The 27198-nt window shown below is 45.1% G+C and overlaps 1 protein-coding gene across 2 annotated transcripts in view; it reads right to left on the bottom strand.

Annotated features, from left to right (window-relative positions):
• Window positions 1–27198, bottom strand: part of LOC106577034 (disintegrin and metalloproteinase domain-containing protein 12) — a 156412-nt gene that overhangs the window by 13429 nt on the left and 115785 nt on the right. Inside the window, exons 11-20 of one of the 2 annotated variants that reach the window (XM_014154703.3) lie at window positions 26962–27110; window positions 19274–19451; window positions 13053–13142; window positions 12407–12602; window positions 12079–12187; window positions 11379–11577; window positions 11026–11103; window positions 8227–8335; window positions 7278–7464; window positions 6825–6927 (exon numbers count right to left, since the gene is read on the bottom strand). In XM_014154703.3, coding sequence (XP_014010178.3) covers window positions 6825–6927; window positions 7278–7464; window positions 8227–8335; window positions 11026–11103; window positions 11379–11577; window positions 12079–12187; window positions 12407–12602; window positions 13053–13142; window positions 19274–19451; window positions 26962–27110 — 1398 coding nt within the window. The remainder of the gene's footprint in view (window positions 1–6824; window positions 6928–7277; window positions 7465–8226; window positions 8336–11025; window positions 11104–11378; window positions 11578–12078; window positions 12188–12406; window positions 12603–13052; window positions 13143–19273; window positions 19452–26961; window positions 27111–27198) is intronic. The other variant, XM_014154704.3, reaches the window with a different exon arrangement.

Genomic DNA, 27198 nt, shown 5'->3' with positions numbered 1-27198 from the left:
GCAAAATCAAGGTGACTTACAAAGATGAGGACCAAGAGTAAGAGAGGGAGTGTGGTGATGTAGTGTCCACAACTAAAGAATCATTGTGGAATCTGAAAATACACTTATCCCAAAAGCATGATAGTGTACTTACTACGTGCACATGCTAAAAGAAAGGTACCATCGCATGAGCCTGAAGTCAGACTGGCCAAACTCATGTTTCTAAAAATGAATTCAAAAGCACTAATGAATCATTTTTAGTTTAATTTTTATTTAATTCAAAGTAAGTCACAGCCTACATTCAATTTATAGACTTTAATACAATGAAATGTTGTTTAAATGCTGAGCGCTTTATGTCACTACCAGCCTATTGTGTCACACTCGCAAATGCTTCAATGTATTTCTTTGTAGGCTATAGCCTTGAAATAATTAAAATAATATAGCCTAAATAATTCATTTCCATTCCTTCTGTCTGGCTCCTGACCTAAACTCAGCAAAAAAAGAACACTTTTCATTCAAGTCGATATGGTTTGGTTTCAATACCTAAAAAAATAATTGGTAGGCCCAGATAGTCAAAAAAATAGATGGCTGTTTGTTAAATTCTGATTTTAATGAATGAATCAAATTTGGCCTGTGAGCGCGGAGTGAATTTATCAGAGCGGTAGGAAAGACAGGGAAAGATTTCCAACTGCTCAACTCTGCTCTCATGTTCTGTAGCAGGTGTAGTGAATGCAGTGCTTTCAGAAAGTATTCATACCCCTTGACTTATTCCACATTTTGTTATGTTACAGCCTGAATTCAAAATGTATGAAATTATAATTTTTATTCTCACCCATCTACATGTACACACAATACCCCGTGATGACATAAACATGTTTGCTAATGTATTGATAACACCCCTGAGTCAATACTTTGTACCTTTGGCGGCGATTTAAAGTTAAGTCTTTCTGGAAATGTTTTTAAGAGCTTTCCACACCTGGATTGTGTATCATCTGCACATTATTATTTTCAAAATTATTCAAGCTCTGTCAAATTGGTTGATGATCATTGCTAGATAACCATTTTCAGGTCTTGCCATTGATTTTAAAGTAGATTTAAGTCAAAACTGTAACTGGGCCACTCAAGAACATTCACTGTCTTCTTGGTAAGCAACACCAGTGTAGATTTGGCCTTGTGTTTTAGGTTATTGTCCTGATGAAAGGTGAATTCATCTCCCAGTGTCTGGTAGAAAGCAGAGTGAAGCAGGTTTTCCTCTATGATTTTGTCTGTGCTTAGCTCCATGTTTCTTTTTTAAATACTACCCAGTCCTTAACAATTACAAGCATACCATAACATGATGCAGCCACCGCTATGCTTGAAAATATGTAGAGTGGTACTCAGTAATTTGTTTTATTGGACTTGCTCCAAATATACTATGACTTTGTATTCAGGTCAAAAAGTTAATCACACTGCCACATTTTTTGCAGTATTACTTTAGTACCTTGTTGCAAACAGGATGCTTGTTTTGTAATATTTTGTATTCTGTACAAGCTTCCTTCTTTTCACTCTCAATTAGGTTAGTATTGTGGAGTAACTACAATGTTGTTGATCCATCCTCAGCCATTAAACTCTGTAACTGTTTTAAAGTCACCATTGGCCTCATGGTGAAATCCTTGAGCGGTTTCCTTCCTCTACGGCAACTGAGTTAGGAAGGACGCCTGTATCTATGTAGTGACTGGGCGTACTGACATACCATGCAAAGTGTAATTAATAACTTCAACATTCTCAAAGGGATATTCAATGTCTGCTTTTTTAAATTTGTACCCATCTACAAATCGATGCCTTTCTTTGTGAGGCATTGGAAAACCTCCCTGGTCTTTGTGGTTGGATCTGTGTTTGAAATTCACTGCTCGACTGAGGGACCTTACAGATCATTGTATGTGTGGGGTACAGAGATGAGGTAGTCATTTAAACCGCATGTTAAACACTATTATTGCACACAGAGTCCATGCTACTTATTATGTGACTTGTTAAGCACATTTTTACTCCTGAACTTATTTAGGCTTGACATAATGGGGTTGAATCATTACTGGCTCAAGACATTTAAACTTTTCACTTCTAATTCATTTGTAAAATAAATCCTAAAAACACAACATCTAAATTTAATCTGTTTCAAATTCAGGCTGTAACACATTTTGAAAAAGTCAAGGGGTGTGAATACTTTCTGAAGGAATATGAAATGTGAATAGAAAAGGTGTGTACAGCAGTAGTTATATAGGATGAGCCATGACTAGAATACAGACGCCTCACAAGTCCTCAACTGGCAGCTGTATTAAATTGTACCCGCAAAACACCAGTCTAAACATCAATAGTGAAGAGGCGACTCCGGGATGCTGGCCTTCTAGGCAGAGTTCCCCTGTCCAGTGCCTGTGTTCTTTTGCCCATCTTAATCTTTTATTTTTATTGGACAGTATGAGATATGGCTATTTCCTTGCAACGCTGCCTAGAAGGCCAGCATCCCGGAGTCGCCTCTACACTGTTGACGTTGAGACTGGTGTATTGCGGGTACTATTTAATGAAGCTGCCAGTTGAGGACTTGTGAGGCATCTGTTTCTCAAACTAGACACTCAAATGTACTTGTCCTCTTGCTCAGTTGTGCACCGGGGCCTCCCACTCCTCTTTCTATTCTGGTTCGAGCCAGTTTGCGCTGTTCTGTGACGGGAGTAGTACACAGCGTTGTACGAGATGTACGAGCTTCAGTTTCTTGGCAATTTTTCGCATGGAATAGCATTCATTTCTCAGAACAAGAATAGACTGACTAGTTTCAGAAGAAAGTTATTTGTTTCTGGCCATTTTGAGCCTGTAATCGAACTCACAAATGGTGATGCTTCAGATAATCAACTAGTCTAAAGAATGACAGTTTTATTGCTTCTTTAATCAGAAGAACAGTTTTCAGCTGTGCTAACATAATTGCAAAAGGGTTTTCTAATGATCAATTAGCCTTTTAAAATTATAAACTTGGATTAGCTAACACAACCTGCCATTGGAACACAGGAGTGATGGTTGCTGATCATGGGCCTCTGTACACCTATGTAGATATTCCATTAAAAATCAGCTGTTTCCAGCTACAATAGCCATTTAAAACATTAATGTCTACACTGTCTTTCTGATAAATTTGATGTGATGTTAATGGACAAAAAAATTGCTTTTCTTTCAAAAACAAGGACATTTCTAAGTGACCCCAACATTTTGAACGGTAGTGTACATATAAAATGACTGCATTTCCGTCTTTTGAGCTTCTAGTCATGAAATTGATGCAGCCTACTCAATCACTTTTTATAGCTACTGTTTATAGGCCTCCTGGGCTGTATATAGCGTTCCTCACTGAGTTCCCTGAATTCCTATCGGACCTTGTAGTCATGGCAGAAAATATTCACATTTTTGGTGACTTTAATATTCACATGGAGAAGTCCACAGACCCACTCCAAAAGGTTTTTGAAGCCATAATTGACTCAGTGGGTTTTGTCCAACATGTCTCTGGACCTAGTCACTGCCAGAGTCATACTCTGGACCTAGTTTTGTCCCATGGAATAAATATTGTCGCTCTTACTGTTTTTCCTCATAATCCTGGACTATCAGACCACCATTTTATTACGTTTGCAATCGCAACAAATAATCTGCTCAGACCCCAACCAAGGATCATCAAAAGCCGTGTTATAAATTCTCGGACAACCCAAAGATTCCTAGATGCCCTTCCAGACTTCTTCCACCTACCCAAGGACGTCAGAGTACAAAAATCGGTTAATCACCTGAGGAACTAAATTTAACCGTGCGTAATAACCTAGATGCAGTTGCACCCCTAAAAACAAAAACATTTGTCGTAAAAAACTAGCTCTCTGGTATACAGAAAATACCCGAGCCCTGAAGCACGCTTCATGAAAATTGGAACGGAAATGGCGCTACACCAAACTGGAAGTCTTCCAATTAGCTTGGAAAGACAGTACCGTGCAGTATCAAAGAGCCCTCACTACTGCTCGATCATCCTCTTTTTCCAACTTAATTGAGGAGAATAAAAACAATCCAAAATGTATTTTGCTAACTAAAAAGCAGCATTCGCCAAGGGGGGATGGCTTTCACTTCAGCAGTGATAAATTCATGAACTTCTTTGACGAAAAGATCATGGTCATTAGAAAGCAAATCACGAACTCTTCTTTAAATCTGCGTATTTCTCCAAAGCTCAGTTGTCCTGAGTCTGCACAACACTGCCAGGACCTAGGATCAAGGGAGACACTCAAGTTTTTTAATACTATGTCGCTTGACACATTGATAAAAATAGTCATGGCCTTTAAAACTTCAAGCTACATACTGGACCCTATTTCAACTAAACTACTGAAAGAGCTGCTTCCTGTGCTTGGCCCTCCTATGTTGAACATTATAAACACCTCCCTATCCACCGGATGTGTACCAAACTAAAAGTGGCAGTAATAAAGCCTCTCTTGAAAAAGCCAAACCTTGACCCAGAAAATATGAAAACAACTATCGGCGTATATCGAATCTCCCATCCCTCTCAACATTTTTTGAAAGAGCTGTTGCGCAGTAACTCACTGCCTTCCTGAAGACAAACAATGTATACAAAATGCTTCCGTCTGGTTTTAGACCCCATCATAGCACTGAGACTGCACTTGTGAAGGTGGTAAATTACCTTTTAATGGCGTCAGACCAAGGCTCTGCATCTGTCCTCGTGCTGCTTTTGATACCATCGATCACCACATTCTTTTGGAGAGATTGGAAACCCAAATTGGTCTACACGGACAAGTTCTGGCCTGGTTTAGATCTCATCTGTCGGAAAGATATCAGTTTGTCTCTGTGGATGGTTTGTCCTCTGACAAATCTGTAAATGTTGGTGTTCCTCAAGGTTCTGTTTTAGGACCACTATTGTTTTCACTATATATTTTACCTCTTGGTGATGTCATTCGGGAAACATAATGTTAACTTTCACTGTTATGCGGACGATACACAGCTGTACGATGAAACATGGTGAAGCCCCAAAATTGCCCTCCCTGGAAGCCTGTGTTTCAGACATAAGGAAGTGGATGGCGGCAAATGTTTTACTTTTAAACTCGGACAAAACAGAGATTCTAGGTCTCAAGAAACAGATCTTCTGTTGGATCTGGCATTTAATCTTGATGGTTGTACAGTTGTCTTAAATAAAACTGTGAAGGACCTTGCATTACTCTGGACCCTGATCTCTCTTTTGATGAACATATCAAGACTGTTTCAAGGACAGCTTTTTTTCCATCTACGTAACATTGCAGAAATCAGAAACTTTCTGTGCAAAAATTGTGCTGAAAAATGTATCCATGACTACTGCAACGCTCTACTTTCTGGCTACCCGGATAAAGCACTAAATAAACTTCAGTTAGTGCTAAACACGGCTTCTAGAATCTTGACTAGAACCAATAAAATGTGATCATATCACTCCAACTGGCTTCCTGTTAAGGCTAGGGCTCATTTCAAGGTTTTACTGCTAACCTGCAAAGCATTACATGGGTTTGCTCCTACCTATCTTTCTGATTTGGTCCGTACATACCTACACGTACACAAGACGCAGGCCTCCTTATTGTCCCTCGTATTTCTAAGTAAACAGCTGGAGGCAGGGCATTCTCCTATAGAGCAACATTTTTATGGAATGGTCTGCCTATCCATGTGAGAGATGCAGAATTGGTCTCGACCTTTAAGTCTTTATTGAAGACTTATCTCTTCAGTAGGTCCTATGATTGAGTGTCGTCTGGCCCAGAGGTGTGAAGGTGAACGGAAAGGCACTGGAGCGACGAACTGCCCTTGCTGTCTCTGCCTGGCTGGTTCCCGTCTCTCCACTGGGATTCTCTGCCTCTAACCCTATTACGGTGGCTGAGTCACTGGCTTAGTGGTGCTCTTCCATGCCGTCCCTAGGAGGGTGCGTCACTGAGTGGGTTGAGTCACTGATGTGATCTTCCTGTCCGGGTGGTGCCCCCCTTGGGTTTGTGCCGTGGTGGAGATCTTCGTGGGCTATACTCGGGCTTGTCTCATGGTAGTAAGTTGGTGGTTTGAAGATATCCCTCTAGTGGTGTGGGGGCTGTGTTTTGGCAAAGTGGGTGGGGTTATATCCTGCCTGGTTGGCCTTGTCCGGGGGTATCGTTGGACGGGGCCACAGTGTCTCCCGACCCCTCCTGTCTCAGCCTCCAGTATTTATGCTGCAATAGTTTGTGTTGGGGGCAAGGGTCAGTCTGTTATATCTGGAGTATTTCTCCTGTCTTATCCAATGTCCTGTGTGAATTTCTCTCTTTCTCTCTTTTCTCCTCTCGAAGGACCTGAGCCCTAGGACCATGTCTCAGGACTACCTGGCCTGATGACTCCTTGCTTTCCCCAGTCCACCTGGTCGTGCTGCTGCTCCAGTTTCAACTGTTCTGCCTGCAGCTATGGAACCCTGACCTGTTCACCGGACGTACTACCTTGTCCCGGACCTGCTGTTTTAGACTCTATTATTTGACCCTGCTGGTCATCTATGAATGTTTGAACATCTTGGCCATGTACTGTTATAATCTCAACCCAGCACAGCCAGAAGAGGACTGGCCACCCGTCAGAGCCTGGTTTCTTCCTAGGTTCCTGCCTTTCTAGGGAGTTTTTCCTAGCCACCGTGCTTCTACATCTGCATTGATTGCTGTTTGGGGTTTTAGGCTGGGTTTCTGTATAGCTCTTTTTGACATTGGCTGATGCTTTATAAATAAATTTGATTGATATACAGTCATGTGTAACAGTCTGTGTTCTACTAAAGTGACTATTGGGGATAATCCGTTGCCCATTACCTCCAGCTGAAAGACACCCACCTTGTATATGCTGGTACTTGGAGGCTTGGCTGGGGGCTTGCGTCGTGGACTGTACATGGACTGAGTTTGGTTGGGGCTGGCTGGTCTGGTCGACCCAACTGATCTATAAGGACAGAAAGCTAACATTTCAACTACTATACAAGTCTTCTACTAACTGATAACTACTATTCTACAGCTCTCCTACTATTCTACAGGAGCTGCAGCTTTGAGACACACAGTAACAGGCCTTCTTCATTGAGGACTATGTGAAGGACTACTGGTATGTGTTTTTCTCTCACATGGTTAGTGGAGTCACAAGGGTACCATTGTTGTGAACACATCAAATCACCAGAGAGAGAGACCATGGGACCATGATGTCATTTCTACAAGAAAATCATCTCTAGAAAAGTAGTCTATCTTGACATACAGAACATAAGAGTAAACACAGGTGTGGGAGGAGGTGTCATACTGTACCTCAGTTTCTCCATGGTGGTTTTCTTGTTGGTGAAGAGCAGATGGACCAGAGTCTTCCTCTTAAGGAATACCAGGAATCCAGCGCCCATAAGGCTGAGGAGGGTGGCCAGGATTGCCACAGCAACCACCCTGCTGTCGGCTGACGTCACATACGACAACACGCACATTAATACACACACACGCACATCTACGGCACGGCACAAACAGGACACACACAGAGAGTGTTAATAGAAGCCACAGCAGTGGTTTAGTACATTTTACATTATTTCCATAATTATTTCCTTTTGCTCTTGAATGACCAGGCAGGGAAAATTTGTACCAGGCAGGGAAAAGTTGTACCGGGCAGGGAAAAGTTATACCGGGCAGGGAAAAGTTAACTTGATCACTCTTTTGTTGCTGAGAATTTTCCTGGAAATGCAAATTTAAAAAGGCTTCTAAAGCTAGTCATTTATTTTCCTGCTGTAGCAAACTGGCTCAAATTAAGTTCCTGCATCTGTAGTTGTAATGATGAATACAGATGTATAATCTTAATTTGACCTATATTGTTACAACATAATCCTGCAGCAACAGGATTTGATTGTTTAGTCCATAATGTTGCTTGATTTCTGGTTAGGCTGGCCAAAAGTAGGCTACATGAAAAGTGCAATACTATTAATATATCTGTGTGTTAGTGTGAATTTTCAGTGAATTTATGTAAATCACAAAGCTCATCTGCATTTCCTGTGGTGCAAGAAAATTCTCAGCAACAAAAGAGTGGTCAAATTAAGATCCTACATTTGTAGGTAACAGGTAGATCTGTCAAAATAAATTAGCTTGCTGTAAGCAGGTTATGAAATTTCAGCTAAAGGTGTTAAACTGATTATTATCCCAAACTGTCTTAGTCTCTGCACTGGCTAGTGAGAAAGAGGGTGAAGTTAGTGAAGTAAAAAGAGGAAAGAGCATACTGTACCTGCCAATCTCATTGGTCCACTGTCGAGGCTGCCCCCAAACCCCGCCCTCTCACAGAAGGGAGGGGCCCAGTGCGCCTCACAATGGCAGTTCTCCAAGTTGTTACACACCTAGAATCGCAATGCATGCTGGTTAGTATTAACACATCTTTACCTGTACAATACAATACTGTCCATACCTTGTATTTTACCAATAGACACCGGTCAGAGCACAGAGAGTTGTGTGCCAGAACTCTAGGCTCTTGTGATCATCAGACACAGGTCAGTGAAAGAGACTACAGTGCAAGGATTCATGGGATATGGCAAGTATGCATTACTTATTTTACATACTTTATAAGCTATCAGTATGCATCGTACTTGAGCCTGCATTTCTTCAGAGAAGAGAGAAATGAAAATAGGATCCCAGCCCACAATGTTTGGATTACCTCTACAAATAAACCACACACTCGTTCCATCAGACACATCGGTTTTGATGTGGCGGGCGCCATAGACTGTGCAGTATCAAACATGATGGAGAAAACATGTGCAGAGGACAGCCCATCCCAAAAAAGTTTTCTGAGCGGGAAAGGGATCCAACAGGATTCCCTAGCGGGATATTGGAGTCCAGCTGTCAGCTGCAGGGAGGCCTGTGGTTGGGATAATTCCAGATCAGATCTGGCCCCGAACTGGGAAGACCTTTCCCTGCCTCCCTCGGAGTGACTGGCACTCCCTTATGTGTCTGGAGTGTTTGGGGCTAGGGGTGGTGAAGGTCAAGACTGGAGACTTAACCAGTTAAAACTCCAGACTTTATACGGTATGATCTGTTGTAAAAAATAATAATATACTCTGGTCCCATCACAGATCATTTCTAATCAGTTTACATGGTTTCTCCATGGTTTAAAAAAAAACTCCTGAACTTGGGGAGGATGAAAAACCTGTCAAACTGCAGCAACCTTGTACTTGTTCATATGAATTCTATTTTAATAAAGAAGGACTAGGGGGGTTCCTATACACAGACACAGAGAAAGCAACATGATTGGACAATGAAACTCACTGGGCTGAGCTTGCTTCAAACTGAAAAATAGTCAAGTTTCAATGCAATACAGCATGTCAGATCTCTAATGTTTAGATGAGTGATGTGTTATCACGCTTGCTAAATAAATACTGGAGGAAAGTGGAGAGTGGGGTGCCCGGCCTGCACGATCTGTGATTTCCATTCATCTGATTGGTCAAGACATGCAAAGAGCCTGCAGCAGCACTCCGATGTGAAGGACAGAGAACGTATGTGTGAGTTGACAAATCATGAGGCCAATTGGTCTAAAAAACAGCACTTTGCCCCTCTTTTTAATGCTTTGTCTCAATATATTTTATTTTATGTAGATATATGTTATTAAACTAAATCAAAAGTGTTGTGGTTAAAAAGTGCTGTGGCAAATGACATCACCTGGTTCAACCTGTTCTTACATCATCCAATAACAGATGACATCACCTGGTTCAACCTGTTCTTACATCATCCAATAACAGATGACATCACCTGGTTCAACCTGTTCTTACATCATCCAATAACAGATGACATCACCTGGTTCAACCTGTTCTTACATCATCCAATAACAGATGACATCACCTGGTTCAACCTGTTCTTACATCATCCAATAACAGATGACATCACCTGGTTCAACCTGTTCTTACATCATCCAATAACAGATGACATCACCTGGTTCAACCTGTTCTTACATCATCCAATAACAGGTCAAATGAAACCTCAAAGTAGCAATCAAACATAAAAGTTAAGGAAAATGAAGGCAATTTCTTAATCCAGCTTTGATTCTGTGTTTTAAATTCACCTCTGATGAAGGTGATTCAACCATGCAGTGGATCAAAAGCCAGTCACTGTAAGCAAATCTGTCCCAGAGTTCTACTTTCCATTCATTCATTCACTCATTCAACTAAACAACAAAGTAAATAAAACATAAAATAATTATTGTTGCATTATTAATACGTACTCAAACAGCAAGGAGCATTTTGATGCTTCCAGACTATAAGCTACTTGCTAGTATGTTTGAATGCTGCTTGGCCTGCCTTCTCTATGCCAATAGATGATGGACGGCACATCAATTATGTAATTAAATTATACTGATTTAACTAGAGGCGGAAGAGGAACCGTGACACCCCTCTCACAGTTTTTTCCCCCAAGTTTTTTTCTCTGGGTCAATGAAAGTCAATAAACTAAGTAGACCAGACCCAGCTGCTATTGCATTGCTGTCTATGGGAGACACACCCAGTTAGGTAGACCATAACTGACAATATTTTTTCAACGGTAAACGGCCTGAGTGAACTATCTTCATTTATCCGCCATCTTTGATTTAACCTCTCTGGGTCGATGAAGATTGTATAGCATGGAAGTAGCTGCCATAATTCATGGGAAGTGCAGTAACTAAATTGGTGCTCGGTGTAGTAGAGTAAAGGGCTTAGTGTACTAGCTAGAGGGCTCTACCCTGACGTGTGCTCCAAGGTTGAAAAATGAATGCTCACACAAAGAAATTTAGGAGCACAATGAAAAATATTAAAGGCTAGAATCATACATTTTTCGAGACGAGGTTCTCCTAAATTCAAATTTCAGGTCGCACAGCAAAATATGTGAGTAAAATGGTCACACAGTAGAGCCCTGTACTGCTCTACTTTATGCTATGTTGAGGTCAATAAGGTGCTGTGATAAGTTAATAACGTTGACATGACACCGGTGTTTAGCTAATAGACTGGAATAAGTCACTGCCTTCTAGATACTCAACATAAGATGATACCCTCCAACTCGGAGTACTCACCCCTCGTCCACTGCACTTCCCTGAACACTGGTGCACTCCAAACACACTGACATTCTGGCACTGACGATTCAGACACATCTATGGAATAGAGAAAGAGTCATATTGAAAACATAGTACTCCGCATGTGATGTTAATTATTGAATGGAAAGCATATCTTCCGAGATCTGCTATCTATTCTACTTAATGTACTTCGTAAGAGGCCCAATTCAACTGATCCCAGCAATGAAAGTAAGTGATTGGTTTGGAATTGGGCCAAAGACAAGCGTGGGCATTAGCATCTCCACCAGCGGTGCCGGTAATCTCTCTCTAGCGCTGCTTTATAACAGCTGCAGCGCCCTACAGAGTACCCTCACCATGCCCTCTCCACACTTGGTGCCAGCCAGAACCAGTCCAGGGTCGGGCATGTCATCACCCAGGTAGACGTGGGTTCCCCGACACAGGATCCTCCCTCCTTCCTGAAGAGGGATGTTGGTTTCTATGGAGACGGCGTTGGTGCCAATCACAGGCCGGTTGGCCCCTCCTTGACACTGAATTTTGCCACACTTTGCGTCTCTGTGTAAAAAAACAACAACACACGCACGCACAGACACATAAACACACACGCAACATAAATGACAAGGCATAAAGTTTAACATTGACAATTTCTGACGTGTGTGACATCGTGTGCAATTATAACCAAAGATGAAAGACTAGACAGCCTTCGTCTCACCCTAATAATGACTCCCACAGTGCTCCAGTCATTAAAACAATTACATCAATTAACAAATGCTTGATTAGAGATTGCACCCATGGGAAATCTAAGAACAATAGCATAAAGTGCTTCATGAATACTTCAAACTGTAATTAGCCTTCATTATCTCGAAATTGTGTTTTTCTCTCTATTAATGATTGTTCCTAGGCTATTTGTCCCATTTAATGTGCCATGCTGATTGTCGATGACACTCTTGATAATACCAATTCAGATAAACAACGTTGCTTTATTCATCTCTCTCTCTTTCTAGCTCTTTTTGCTTCGGAAACATGACACACATAACAACAGCTGCTCAGTCTTACCGGGCTTCACATTTGGCAAACGATCCCTTGGAGTCCTTCCCACAGTTCCCGTAAGGATCTCCTGCTGAGTTGACCCTCTCAAAGCAGATCCCTGGGGCAGGTTTGGCTCCTGCAGGAGAAAGTGAGAGAGAGGAATATGGAGCGATAGAAATGTGGGGAGAGCAAGAGAGAGAGTGAGAGAGAAAGAATGATTTATTAGCTAGGATTAGTTTTTCCTTAGCTACTTCAATAAACATGTTAAGGAAAGTTACGGATGTACTCATCTTAGATCTCCAAACATGGAAGACTTTCATCTAGTGGTCCTGATCATTTGTGGCGCTCTACTGACCTGGTCCCCATAGTGTGATGCACTGCTGCTCATGAGTCTGGCAGATGCCGTTGTAGCAGTATCCATCCACGTTGTGGCAGGAGTGACCGTCGTGCAGGTACACGTTGGCAGGGCAGTGGGGATTGGCACCAGTACAGAACTCTGGCAAATCACAGGAGTTACTGGACTCTCGACACGGTGTGCCAGCAGGCTTCAGCTGCAGAGAGAACACACACATGCACAAACACCAACAAACACCCCCGACAGTCAGCCCACACACACACACACACACACACACACACACACACACACACACACACACACACACACACACACACACACACACACACACACACACACACACACACACACACACACACACACACACACACACACACACACACACACACAGTGAGGGCCCTGTGCTTGAATACAGCTTCATGCATTGGCTTAAAAGTCCCTGGAAACGAAATGTCTTAATTTTTTACTGTAAACACATGGTTGTGTAATACTTGTCAGTAGAGCAGAGATAATTAGATTCCCACTCTTTATCATTTTGACTGGGAGGGAAAGAGTCAGAAAGAGACAGAGAGCAAAAGTGCAAGGGAGAGGGAGGGAAAGACAGTTGGGAGAGGTATAAAAAGAGAAACAGAAAGAGCAGTCTTACCCTGCAGTCCTCGCAGCACTGTCCATGGGCACACACGGCATCCCCCTTCAGGGTGCAGGTGGTGGCATTGCAGCAGGGGTTCATGCATTCCTGAGTGACACAAAACAAAGCAACACATGGACCTGATTAATGGTCTGGACCCCCGACTCCCAGCTGCTGCTGCTGTGTCCATCTCAGAACAGTGTTCCAGCTCAGGGAGAGCACATCCTGTAGGGAATCTATTGACTGTAGCCCTGGAGTCCCACAGTGCAGCCCCTTAACCCTGTGAGCTGAAGCCTGGAGACACAATAGCACAGAACAAACCAACAGGCGAGAGGCCATTCTCTGTCAGGGTCAGACAGGAGGGAGGCCATTCTCTGTCAGGGTCAGACAGGCGAGAGGCCATTCTCTGTCAGGGTCAGACAGGAGGGAGGCCATTCTCTGTCAGGGTCAGACAGGAGGGAGGTCATTCTCTGTCAGGGTCAGACAGGAGGGAGGTCATTCTCTGTCAGGGTCAGACAGGAGGGAGGTCATTCTCTGTCAGGGTCAGACAGGCGAGAGGCCATTCTCTGTCAGGGTCAGACAGGAGGGAGGCCATTCTCTGTCAGGGTCAGACAGGAGGGAGGTCATTCTCTGTCAGGGTCAGACAGGAGGGAGGCCATTCTCTGTCAGGGTCAGACAGGAGGGAGGCCATTCTCTGTCAGGGTCAGACAGGCGAGAGGCCATTCTCTGTCAGGGTCAGACAGGTGTGAGGTCATTCTCTGTGGAGGGGTCAGACAGGAGGGAGGCCATTCTCTGTCAGGGTCAGACAGGCGAGAGGCCATTCTCTGTCAGGGTCAGACAGGAGGGAGGTCATTCTCTGTCAGGGTCAGACAGGCGAGAGGCCATTCTCTGTCAGGGTCAGACAGGCGAGAGGCCATTCTCTGTCAGGGTCAGACAGGCGAGAGGCCATTCTCTGTCAGGGTCAGACAGGCGAGAGGCCATTCTCTGTCAGGGTCAGACAGGCGAGAGGCCATTCTCTGTCAGGGTCAGACAGGCGAGAGGTCCATTCTCTGTCAGGGTCAGACAGGAGGGAGGCCATTCTCTGTCAGGGTCAGACAGGAGAGAGGCCATTCTCTGTCAGGGTCAGACAGGCGAGAGGCCATTCTCTGTCAGGGTCAGACAGGCGAGAGATCCTTCTCTTGGAGGGGTCAAACAGGAGAGAGACCATTCTCTGTCAGGGTCAGACAGGCGGGAGGCCATTCTCTGTCAGGGTCAGACAGGCGTGAGATCATTCTCTGTCAGGGGTCAGACAGGAGAGAGGCCATTCTCTGTCAGGGTCAGACAGGCGAGAGGCCATTCTCTGTCAGGGTCAGACAGGAGGGAGGCCATTCTCTGTCAGGGTCAGACAGGCAGAGAGATCATTCTCTGTGGAGGGGTCAAACAGGAGAGAGACCATTCTCTGTCAGGGTCAGACAGGCGAGAGGCCATTCTCTGTCAGGGTCAGACAGGAGGGAGGCCATTCTCTGTCAGGGTCAGACAGGCGGGAGGTCATTCTCTGTCAGGGTCAGACAGGAGGGAGGCCATTCTCTGTCAGGGTCAGACAGGCGAGAGGCCATTCTCTGTCAGGGTCAGACAGGCGAGAGGCCATTCTCTGTCAGGGTCAGACAGGCGAGAGGCCATTCTCTGTCAGGGTCAGACAGGCGAGAGATCATTCTCTGTGGAGGGGTCAGACAGGAGAGAGACCATTCTCTGTCAGGGTCAGACAGGCGAGAGGCCATTCTCTGTCAGGGTCAGACAGGTGAGAGACCATTCTCTGTGCAGGGAGTCACAGACAGGTGAGAGACCATTCTCTGTCAGGGTCAGACAGGCGAGAGATCCATTCTCTTGGACAGGGAGATCAGACAGGAGAGAGACCATTCTCTGTCAGGGTCAGACAGGCGAGAGGCCATTCTCTGTCAGGGTCAGACAGGCGGGAGGTCATTCTCTGTCAGGGTCAGACAGGCAGAATCATTCTCTGTCAAACAGGAGAGAGACCATTCTCTGTCAGGGTCAGACAGGCGAGAGGCCATTCTCTGTCAGGGTCAGACAGGAGGGAGGTCATTCTCTGTCAGGGTCAGACAGGCGAGAGATCATTCTCTGTCAGGGTCAGACAGGAGAAAAGCCCTTCTCTGTCAGGGTCAGACAGGCGAGAGACCATTCTCTGTCAGGGTCAGACAGGTGTGAGATCATTCTCTTGGAGGGGTCAAACAGGAGAGAGACCATTCTCTGTCAGGGTCAGACAGGCGAGAGGCCATTCTCTGTCAGGGTCAGACAGGCGAGAGACCATTCTCTGTCAGGGTCAGACAGGCGTGAGATCATTCTCTTGGAGGGGTCAAACAGGAGAGAGACCATTCTCTGTCAGAGACAGACAGGAGAGAGACCATTCTCTGTCAGAGACAGACAGGAGAGAGACCATTCTCTGTCAGAGACAGACAGGAGAGAGACCATTCTCTCTGTCAGAGACAGACAGGAGAGAGACCATTCTCTCTGTCAGAGACAGACAGGAGAGAGACCATTCTCTCTGTCAGAGACAGACAGGAGAGAGACCATTCTCTCTGTCAGAGACAGACAGGAGAGAGACCATTCTCTCTGTCAGAGACAGACAGGTGAGAGACCATTCTCTGTCAGGGTCAGACAGGCGAGAGACCATTCTCTGTGGAGGGGTCAGACAGGAGAGAGACCATTCTCTGTCAGGGTCAGACAGGCGAGAGATCATTCTCTTGGCAGGGGTCAAACAGGAGAGAGACCATTCTCTGTCAGAGACAGACAGGTGAGAGACCATTCTCTGTCAGAGACAGACAGGTGAGAGACCATTCTCTGTCAGAGACAGACAGGCGAGAGACCATTCTCTGACAGAGACAGACAGGAGAGAGACCATTCTCTGTCAGGGTCAGACAGGCGTGAGACCATTCTCTGTCAGGGTCAGACAGGCGTGAGATCATTCTCTTGGAGGGGTCAAACAGGAGAGAGACCATTCTCTGTCAGGGTCAGACAGGCGAGAGGCCATTCTCTGTCAGGGTCAGACAGGAGGGAGGTCATTCTCTGTCAGGGTCAGACAGGCGAGAGATCATTCTCTGTCAGGGTCAGACAGGAGAAAAGCCCTTCTCTGTCAGGGTCAGACAGGCGAGAGACCATTCTCTGTCAGGGTCAGACAGGTGTGAGATCATTCTCTTGGAGGGGTCAAACAGGAGAGAGACCATTCTCTGTCAGGGTCAGACAGGCGAGAGGCCATTCTCTGTCAGGGTCAGACAGGAGGGAGGCCATTCTCTGTCAGGGTCAGACAGGCGAGAGATCATTCTCTGTCGAGGGGTCAGACAGGAGAGAGAGCCCTTCTCTGTCAGGGTCAGACAGGCGAGAGACCATTCTCTGTCAGGGTCAGACAGGCGTGAGATCATTCTCTTGGAGGGGTCAAACAGGAGAGAGACCATTCTCTGTCAGAGACAGACAGGAGAGAGACCATTCTCTGTCAGAGACAGACAGGAGAGAGACCATTCTCTCGTCAGAGACAGACAGGAGAGAGACCATTCTCTCTGTCAGAGACAGACAGGAGAGAGACCATTCTCTCTGTCAGAGACAGACAGGAGAGAGACCATTCTCTGTCAGAGACAGACAGGAGAGAGACCATTCTCTGTCAGAGACAGACAGGTGAGAGACCATTCTCTGTCAGAGACAGACAGGAGAGAGACCATTCTCTGTCAGAGACAGACAGGAGAGAGACCATTCTCTGTCAGAGACAGACAGGTGAGAGACCATTCTCTGTCAGAGACAGACAGGAGAGAGACCATTCTCTGTCAGAGACAGACAGGAGAGAGACCATTCTCTGTCAGAGACAGACAGGAGAGAGACCATTCTCTGTCAGAGACAGACAGGAGAGAGACCATTCTCTGTCAGAGACAGACAGGAGAGAGACCATTCTCTGTCAGAGACAGACAGGAGAGAGACCATTCTCTGTCAGAGACAGACAGGTGAGAGACCATTCTCTGTCAGAGACAGACAGGAGAGAGACCATTCTCTGTCAGAGACAGACAGGAGAGAGACCATTCTCTGTCAGAGACAGACAGGTGAGAGACCATTCTCTGACAGAGACAGACAGGAGAGAGACCATTCTCTGTCAGAGACAGACAGGTGAGAGACCATTCTCTGACAGGGTAAACGTATCGTCAGCTCATATGTTTTGTATTTGTGGTTGGCTCTGTTGTTAAAACAACATTGTGTTTTGATGTCCCTTGCGTTGCCTGTCTATACAATGGGTGGGTGGATGGGGAGTTCCACAGCTCAAGCTCAGCTGTGGTGATTGAGACGGTATATTGTAGGTTGGGAAGGGGGTGTGGTAGGTTAAGGGGGCTTTGGTTGAGGTTTCATTGAGGGTGAAGGTAGTGAAAGGATCTTGTAGAGGTAATTGAGTGGCTGGTGGGGTGAGCTGGGGTTGGTGAGCTTTGAGGCCCCTGAGTCCTGGAGATTACAAACAATGTAACACAATGGAAGGAAATGGAGAGCTGGCCACAGAGGGAAAGAGGTGAAGAGGGCGAAGGGGGGGTTAGAGAGAGACAGATAGGTGTCGGAGAGTGAATGACGAGGTGATGGAGCGAGAAATTAACTGGGATTGAGATTGAGAGGGGTAAAAGTACAAGGCTAATTAAAGAGATTCAGTAAAGGACAGAGTGAAAGAGCACAGAACGGCGTTAAAAACCTTTCATTAGAGGACAAACGCTATCAACTTCCTTTTCCAGGCCACAACAGAGTCCCGGCTACACCATCTCTCCTTCGTCTTCACTTCCCAACAAGACCCTGGTACGCTGACTCTGTGGCCTGACAAGGTGTTGATGCTGATGGGTCAGGACTAGAGGTGGCCTAGTTGGCCACTGCTGCTCTGTGGAAGGGAGTTTTATGGGGTTGGCTGTGCTCTTGTGGCCTGACGTCAGCCTATTGTTTTGTTCGTGGGAAGAGAGGGGTGCTTTGATCCCCCGGTCCAACTGGGACCACGGCCCACCACACCAGGCCTCTGGTGACGTCACTGGGTCACGGAGGGGCACAGGGAGGGAATGGAACAGCAGTATTCCAAACCATACAGCTGGTATTAGTGTGTTATAATCATTGCCTGATTGGAAATACCTCATACTGTAATTGAGGGGATTCTGGTCCCATCATTACTTGACAAATCTGTAAACACTTGAGACTAAGATGACATCAGCGTGTATCATCGAAGTAGACTCAAGAACATACATATGTTCTGTTTATTAGCATAGCCACTGGATGCCACAGTAAATTACACATCTGAGAGGAGTGGATACGCATCTTCAGAGAGAGAGAGAGGATTATGTGAATGTATGATGGAATGGGAATGCTAGAAGAGTTCAATTGTCTGCATATCAAATGCATCTTCATCAAAAGCCTCCCTAATGGCGTCCTTAACCATCCTGAAGACGACAACAACACTCTCACATCCAGTTAATTACCTGCTTTCTTGTTGCTCTGTTTGAAGAGTTACACCTAAGCACATTGCCAGAGGGATTTCTCATGTTCTGTGGGATGTGAGAGCAGCTGCTATGGTTGTGAGTTAGAGTGATGCTGTATGCTGCTCCAGTACCTGTTCCCCAGATGTGGGTCTGGACTGGTTTGGACTTGTTTCAGTTCCCATGGCAACCATGTCAGTGTAGTGCTCTGTTGTTTTGATGGCAGAGACAAAGAAAGCTCCACGTCGCCCTGATTGCTCTCTTGTTTGTTAGGATTGTCACACATTTGGACGGCACACTTGATTAATGAGCAAATGAACAGGAAGTGACATCATCGTGGCACAGTATCAGAGCAGTGCTCGGCACATATGGGAGGTTGACAGGGAGAAGGGTCTGGGTAAATAGTTGCAAATGGCTTAGGTTCTCCGGTGGTTTGTTGTGTTACTGTATGCATGGAGTCGTTTTACACATCTATGTCATTGCCTTTGTGGCAAAATAACACTGACAGTATGGCATGCAACTATATGTATGCAAACATTTTCATTTGCTCGTGCTTTGTTCTGGGTGACTGCTTGTAGTTACTGTGTGCCATTTGTTGCTATTCTTTGCGGGTGTTTATGGTTTGTTGTAGTTCTCTGTGTTCTTTAGTGTGAATAGTGACTGCTGGTCCAATGTGTCAACATGTTAGCTATCGGTAGCTATAGCTACAATATAATATGACAGAAATAATTGTTTCTCTGCGTTCTGTGCCGTTGAATCTTACTGTACCTCCAGTTCTCCACAGTCACACTCCTCTCCCTCCTCCACGTATCCATTGCCACACTTCTGTCCCCCGTACAGCACCTTGACCTCAGGCATGTTGTACAGACACATCCCCACTCCCTTCTCCAGACTGGCTGCCAGGTCCTTCTTACTGCAGGTGCTGAATACCGTAGGAAATGGGTACCTGAGGGATAAAGACAGAGGAAACGTATTGAGTGCAAAGTGTTGCTATGCAGATACACTGTTACATTACACTTGCTGTGGGCACAAACCTGCGATATGGGCACAAGCAATCTGGCAAGCTCCTGGTGTTCAAGGTCAGAGTTTCCATAGAATAGTCCAACAGGCTATTACGTGATCTGATTCATTCCTGTATGCTTGTCATTCCTGGTTAAAGTATGCTCATATTTTTAAGCCTTTAAAGGTTAACTTAGGACAAGTAAATGTACACATGCCAGAAACGAGCAAACCCAGACAGAGCTCAGACTGAAACTAGAAAGGCTCTACTGGCTTGTTCATTCATAAGGCCTCGGCATATATTTAACGGTCTACCGACATCAGATGAGTTCCGATTTGACACAGTTTCATAAGCACAAAGACAAACAAACAAACAAATGATCAATACAACAAAGATGCAGCTTGGTTTGCAAGCCACTTATTTTCATAAATATTTATCCGCCGCTCAGGCAGACCTTAGTCTTCGATCACAGCGGAGGTTGGGTAATCTGGGCCGTTTGAAGCAACAGGCTTTTGAAGAGATGGGCTATGGGGAAATTACACATGCCTCTTAGAATTTGTCTGTGTGTCTTCAACAACAACATAACATTTGCTTATACATTGCGGTGAAGAATATTTTAAACATGATGATTAGACCTGATCCACATACAGTAAATTATATCTCTCTATGACTTTTTACCAGTCTGTGTATGTCTACATAAGTAAGAAAGTAAAAAAAACTATAATAAAAAAAGAAATAATAAAAAAATCGTCTAGAATGTAATTGTATGTTGTAGCGTTAAGATTTTCCTTCACTGGAACCAAGGGGCCTAGCCTGACCATGAGAAACAGCCCCAGACCATTTTTCCTCCTCCACCAAACTTTACAGTTGGCACTAGTTGGGGCAGGTAGCGTTCTCCTGGCATCCGCCAAACCCAGACGAATCACATTTACACTGCTCCAGAGTCCAATGGCGGCGAGCTTTACACCACTCCACCCAACGCTTGGCTTTGTGCATGGTGATCTTAAGCTTGTGTGCAGCTGCTCGGCCATGGAAACCCATTTCATGAAGCTCCCAACCAACAGATCTTGTGCTGACGTTGCTTCCAGAGGCAGTTTGGAACTCGGTAGTGAATGTTGCAACCGAGGACAGGTGATTTTTATGCGCTACGCGCTTCAGCACTCAGTGGTTCCATTCTGTGAGCTTAGGTGGCCTACTTCGCGGCTGAGCAGTTGTTGCTCCTGAATGTTTACACTTCACAATAACAGCAGAAATTTGACGAACTGACTTGTTGGAAAGGTGGAATCCTATGACGTTGCCATGTTGAAAGTCACTGAGCTCTTCAGCAAGGCCATTCTACTGTCAATGTTTGTCTATGGAGATTGTATGGATGTGTGTTCGATTTTATATACCTGTCAGCAACGTGTGTGGCTGAAATCGCCGAATCCACTAATTTGAAGGGGTGTCCAAATATTATTTTTTAATATATAGTGTAAACTGTATGTCTACATAAGTAGGAAAGTAAGAAATAAAAACATCCTAAATGTGGACAAAATATATGTCTGTAACAGCTATCCTCCCTGGGGTTTCTGTGCTGCCAGAGTGTTTTTCTCAGGCTGTACTGTATGTACCGAACAAACAACCAACCACAGGACAGACGGACACACACCGCTGCTTCACCTCATTATCAACCCATGTCCTCCTCTAACCTCCCTCCCATCACCCTGACAACTCTGACAGTAGGAGACTAAAGCCAAAGAACAGATCACCGGACGTGACAAATCTGTAATTACAGTACTAGAAATGGCAGCAGGTGAGCTGAGCCAGAGACATACAGGCCTATATAGCAACTTTACTGTTTCGCTCTAGGCTGGCTCACCTTCAGTATGTAAAGCTGGCTAATGATACATTATGAAGGAGTGGTATTGGCGCAGGCAACTGGCCCAAAAGAAAAGGCTTTGAGTAAGCCTGGTATCTGAGAGTGAGCGGTGTTGTGAGTGGTGAAGATGATGGAGGGTTGGCTTTGGACAGGCGGCAGTTTGAAAAGCCTTTTTAAAACTAGCAGAGGTTTAGAAGGGCTGGTACCAAACTAGGACATTGGTTTGGGCCGAGCAAGATGGTCAGGAGGGTGACCGCTGGCATGGGACTGCTTCAATAAGTCAGAAGACTAAAAGGACTGAGAGTCTTGGCACGGGGTGGACCAGGTTGGTAAACTTGACATTGTGTGGACCAAAGAAGGTTTGAGGCTAAACCTTGACATTAGACAGAATCACTTTCTTTAACGTGACACAGAGTCGGGTTGTAGCTAAAACTTGGCATCGGGTTTGTGAGGGCATCTGTGATGCTTCTCCTCAGCCTAGGGGGGATTTGGCAGCTGTATCTCTACGGACGTTGCACTGTCATCAGTTCATTCTTTAGTGGGCCAGCTAGGGGCCAAGAGATAAGGGGAGCTAGCCAGGAAACACACTGTACCCCCTCCTTACTACTGAGGAAAAACCCACTGAACTCTCACTGACAACAACTCCCTGGGAGTACACATCGTGCTGTCTTACACAGTCCACCCATCACCTCTGAAACACCTCTGTGAGTATCAAGTGTTTCTTCACCTCCCAGTGATGAACAGCACCACGCCGACCTGTCTGCTCCATTCATCCACTTGGTTCTAAATGTGTTTACCTCAAAAGAACAGGGTCTACTAACTACACAGAGCTTGGCTGCAGATGCCACATAATGGTCGTGGAGTATCCATTTCAAACCTAGTCATCTTGCAGGGCTTGATTGACAGCCAGTATGAGAGGCAATAGGAGTTGTTATTTCACAAGTAAATAAGGTTATTCATAAAAGCTGACACAGAAGCTAATTCATATTCTGATCACGCCTTGATAGCTCATATGATGAATGGCCGTTCATATCTTACTTAGAGCAGTGGCAATGATGACAGACAGCATCTTTTGTACTCCCCGGGGCTCAGACGCTGACAGCCTTTGTTATTACTAACAGGAGTTCAATGCCAGGCAGACACAGATGGAAAGAGCAAATGGATATGATCTGATGTGCTCTTTCGTCAGCAGGACTGATTTATAGGTAATTACACAGAATGAATTACCATTTTTCCTTGGAATGCTTTGAAAGTAAAGGGGGGAAGAACAATCTGCAGTCATTTTCAGGTTGCCAATGTAACATGTCTCCTCCTCTGCAGCAACAGAAACAAGGCCTAGTAAGTCTCTGTTGACTTCTGACAAAGAGGATTTGGGACCATCTGCATCTGTGCTCATGTCACAAATGCAGAGGTATCACAGTCACACTGACATGGCAACATTGTACTGAGGCAGAGTTTGGGCTGTTACCGCTGGCGACTAACAGTAGCGTTTCTCTGAATCTAGCCTACATCAGTAGGCCCAGAAGACTGTTGTTAGTCTGATCAAGTCAAACAAGGAGCCACTGGGTTCAGTGGCTGAGTAAATGCCACGGCGGATAGGGGGCTGACATGGATGTCTGTTGACAATGGAGGTACTAGAGCGGGATGTTTTCCCTCTGTGGGAGTGAAACACCATGCTGTCTTTGGGTCTCTTTACACAGGAGACTAGAACAGCCATCTGCGCCTCCAAACCTTGCTCCAAAACTAACTATGTCGGTGAGACAAGTCTAACCTTTAAGCAGATGTGGAACTATGCTGTAGTGTTGGCACTGGTCCACTCAGACAGTTAAGGGAACTGTTTACCCCTCGAATCCAGCCCAGGGCATTACCCAAAACATCTGCTCATCAACCACCAACTTTCTCTAGATTCTCCACAACATAAAAGTGTACTGTTACTCACAGATGCACGGACGCATGCTGGCGCTCAACTCAGTCAACCAACCCCATAATTAGTAATGTTCCCTCAATTTCCGTCCTACCTTGACATTGGTAGTAATTTTCCCGCTCTCCAGAGGTTCACCATGAGTGTGCAGCCCAGTTATACACCCTGCTGTGGGTCTGGGCTCTACTCAATTACACACGATACAGCCACCTAACTGGGACTACCCCTAGCTGCCACAAATGACACAATCCACTAGCATGACAAGTCCCCACATTTACACTTTACATTTGAATCATTTAGCAGATGCTCTTATCCAGACCCACTTACAGGGGCAATTAGGGTTAAGTGCCTTTCAGCTAGTCGGCTCAGGGATTTGAACCAGCGACCTTTCGGTTACTGGTCCGATGCTCTTATCCGCTTTTAAGCCCCCACATCAAACACCATCCCTGTAGCTTTCTCAGCTCTCGCTTAAAGTATTGTCATACTTCAAATCTGGAGGCGAGCCAACACACCTCTCTATGGGATCTACTGTAGATACTGTATTCAAACACAATCCTAACTTTATATCCCCACTAAGCAAGCCCACCACATCGCTGTCTCTCTTTCTCTCTCCCTCCTATGTCTCGCACTGTTCTTCTATAACAAATAAAACACTGTAAATAAAAAAGGCACAGTTCCCTCAGTGTTTGTCTAGCCTGACAAAAACCTCCTCTGTGGATCTCACTCTGAGCCCTGTTCCTCATTACAGCTGGCAGCGTCAGTGATAATCACGTCATTTAGATGCAGCCTGTCCTTCGCTCCATTAGCAAGTCTGACTAAAGAATGTCCCCGACACAACACCCAGGCAGCTACACAGGGTTCACTGCCTGCCTGCCTACCTGCTCCTCACATTCTGAGAATGCATCAGGACTGAGGGATAGATAGAGACAGTGTGCACTGTGGGTAAAGAAGGCATAAAACAGTGAGGAGGAAATTAGTTTCGGATTGGATTGCTGAAAATTCTGTAAATTCAGCCCGGAGGAGGATGTGTTTGACTGGCTGAAATAAGGCATTGCATATCCAGCTGATGTACTGTGTGTTTATTGGTTTATGATGTGGACACACACACGCACGCACGCACACACGCACACGCACGCACACACGCACACACAGACACGCACGCACACACAGACACGCACGCACACACACACGCACACACAGACACGCACACGCACACACAGACACACACAGTGTATATTCAGTATACACACTAATAAACACACAGAATGTCAGTTGCTATGCCTTATTTCTTGTCTCGTGTGTGCTCAGTGGCCTTTCAGCTGAAGTGAACTGAGGACGATGAAGGATTGTTCCCATTGGGCCCTGATACTGTTGAAATAGGGCATTGTCTGAGTTCTATTCTGACTGAGGTTTAGCCCTGAGGTTCTCGAGTAGAACATACAGAGAGAAACAACGTCTTCCCTCAGAAAAAGACAGGGTAGTACAGTACTGCCTTATCTGAACTGTCATGCACAAAGTGAATCAATCAAACACATGTTGTGTTAACATATGAAATAGCCATCTCCCAAAACTAACTTCAAAGAAACTAGATTATTTTTGCATGTATTTATTAAGGTCCTGCATACTCTAATGGTGGTGAAGGATGCTTATGTATTCATGTCATGCCTTAATGGATCATTTTCGGTCACACTTTATTTGGATAGTCCGGATTTTCTATCTGTAGACGCTCTAACGCTGGTCATACTATCAACAAACTATCTGTTGATAAGCAACTGCTTGCTAAGGTTACAATTAGGGTTAGAATAAGGGTTTGAGTAAGGGTTAAGGTTAAGGTTAGGGCTAGGGAAGAGATACATTTAGGGTTAGGATAAGGGTTTGGGTAAGGGTTAAGGTTAAGGTCAGGGCTAGGGAAGAGATACATTTAGGGTTAGGATAAGGGTTTGGGTAAGGGTTAAGGTTAAGGTTAGGGCTAGGGAAGAGATACATTTAGGGTTAGGATAAGGGTTTTGGTAAGGGTTAAGGTTAAGGTCAGGGCTAGGGAAGAGATATGTTTAGGGTTAGGATAAGGGTTTGGGTAAGGGTTAAGGTTAAGGTTAGGGCTAGGGAAGAGATATGTTTAGGGTTAGAATAAGGGTTTGGGTAAGGGTTAAGGTTAAGGTTAGGGCTAGGGAAGAGATACGTTTAGGGTTAGGATAAGGGTTAAGGTTAGGGTTAGGATAAGGGTTAAGGTTAGGGTTAGGATAAGGGTTAAGGTTAGGGTTAGGATAAGGGTTAAGGTTAGGGTTAGTTGAAATGTTACTGATAGTCTGTAGAGCATCTACAGATGGATTATCCAAATAAAGTGTTACCCAATTTTTTAAAATTAATGTTGCATGAGGATAACTGAATGAGCTCACTGCCAACTGGTGCACACAGTTTTCGGCTGGCCTATTTTTTAGGTAAAAGGTCGTATTATTTTCTCTGGCTGACACTCGAAGGGCGGATAACATCTTTCGCTTATTCAAAGACCTGCTGGCATTTTCGAAGGATGCCCTCGCAAGCCCTGTGCGGTTTCCTCCCAGTGGGTCGCTATGTTGTTTTATGAGCACATCATTGAGAATTGTGTTACAATGTTTTTCATGGCCTGGCTCCAATGACAACGGTGAGAGCCTGGTCCAGTGAAAACACAGCAAGCCCAGAGACAAGAGGGGCCGTCGTCGACAGGCTGTGAATCAGCTGCGTCCGACTGCCGCCCACAACCCTCAGATCCTACCCATGATCCTCAGCGGCACAGTTCCGAACAGGAGGCAGCGACGCGTCCTTTAACTAAGCCCCCCTCGGATGTACTGCTCAGGAAGCAGGTGAATTTCTACATTTCCAATTCTGATGGCAATAACAGACTCCACTGCTTGGGCACCCGTCTGTCTATCTACCTGACATATAGTTTCCCCTTTTCCCTCCTCTTTCCCTCTCTCAAAAGGCTGTAAAATACATCCCAAACACATCCATCCGTCTGCAAGTCCACTCATCAGATAAAACAAATTGCCATCAGATCAAGGGTGAAATCTCATAATACGCGCAGGGTACACCTTATCTGACTACTGTTTACTAAGGAACAGTCACATGGTCCATCACTCGCGGCAGCTGCATTATCACGACATCCCAGGCTGGGAACGGGGAGAGAATCTGTGAGCAGCCTCTCTGTCTTTAGGCTGGGAGGTTGGTCCCAGCCCTCAGCAAGATGCATGACCGTCCACACATTAACAATGACACACACAGGGAGCTAGTGTTTACATGAGATAACCCTGTATAAGCCGGCAGGTGATTCATCTTGTCTTTATGGTCTGTTAACACAAGGTTCAAAAAAGTTGCTAATTTATTCTGAAAAGTTGGGGAATGAATGAGAATTAATTTGCATGCTGGTAAAGTATACGGCTGATTTGGGAGTTAAAGGCTAAGTTAAATTGCTACACATTGATGAGACAAAAGGGACTATCAGAGTTTAGATGGAAAATGAAAATTACAAGGTTGATGTAACCATTTCAATTCGAGCCAGTACAGACAAACTGAAATCTAAATTTTCTGAAATTGACTGGAATTGGTATAGCTGACCTACCATCCAGTTTTTATAGCACATTTTTATACACAGTTTTTATAACCCATTAATATGAATGGACTGGACCATTGGCATCACTCACCCAGTGGAGGGGGTCATGATACAGCCCCCGCGGTCCAATGTCATCCTGCAGCCACACCCCCGCTCTGGAGTGTCATGGTTCATGCCAAAGTTGTGCCCCAGCTCATGTGCTAAAGTCACAGCTGCGCCCAGGGGATTATCCGAATGATCCTACAGAAAAAACACATTCATATTCTGTCGAAAAAACAAAATTGAGAAACACATTTCTGTACTTTGTTCTGTGAATCTTTCTGAAAAC

Source organism: Salmo salar, chromosome 18 (genome assembly GCF_965601325.2).
Source record: "Salmo salar chromosome 18, fSalSal1, whole genome shotgun sequence".
Lineage (NCBI taxonomy): Eukaryota > Metazoa > Chordata > Actinopteri > Salmoniformes > Salmonidae > Salmo > Salmo salar.
Note: the sequence above shows the minus strand (reverse complement) of the source record. Positions and strands in the feature narration are given on the sequence as shown.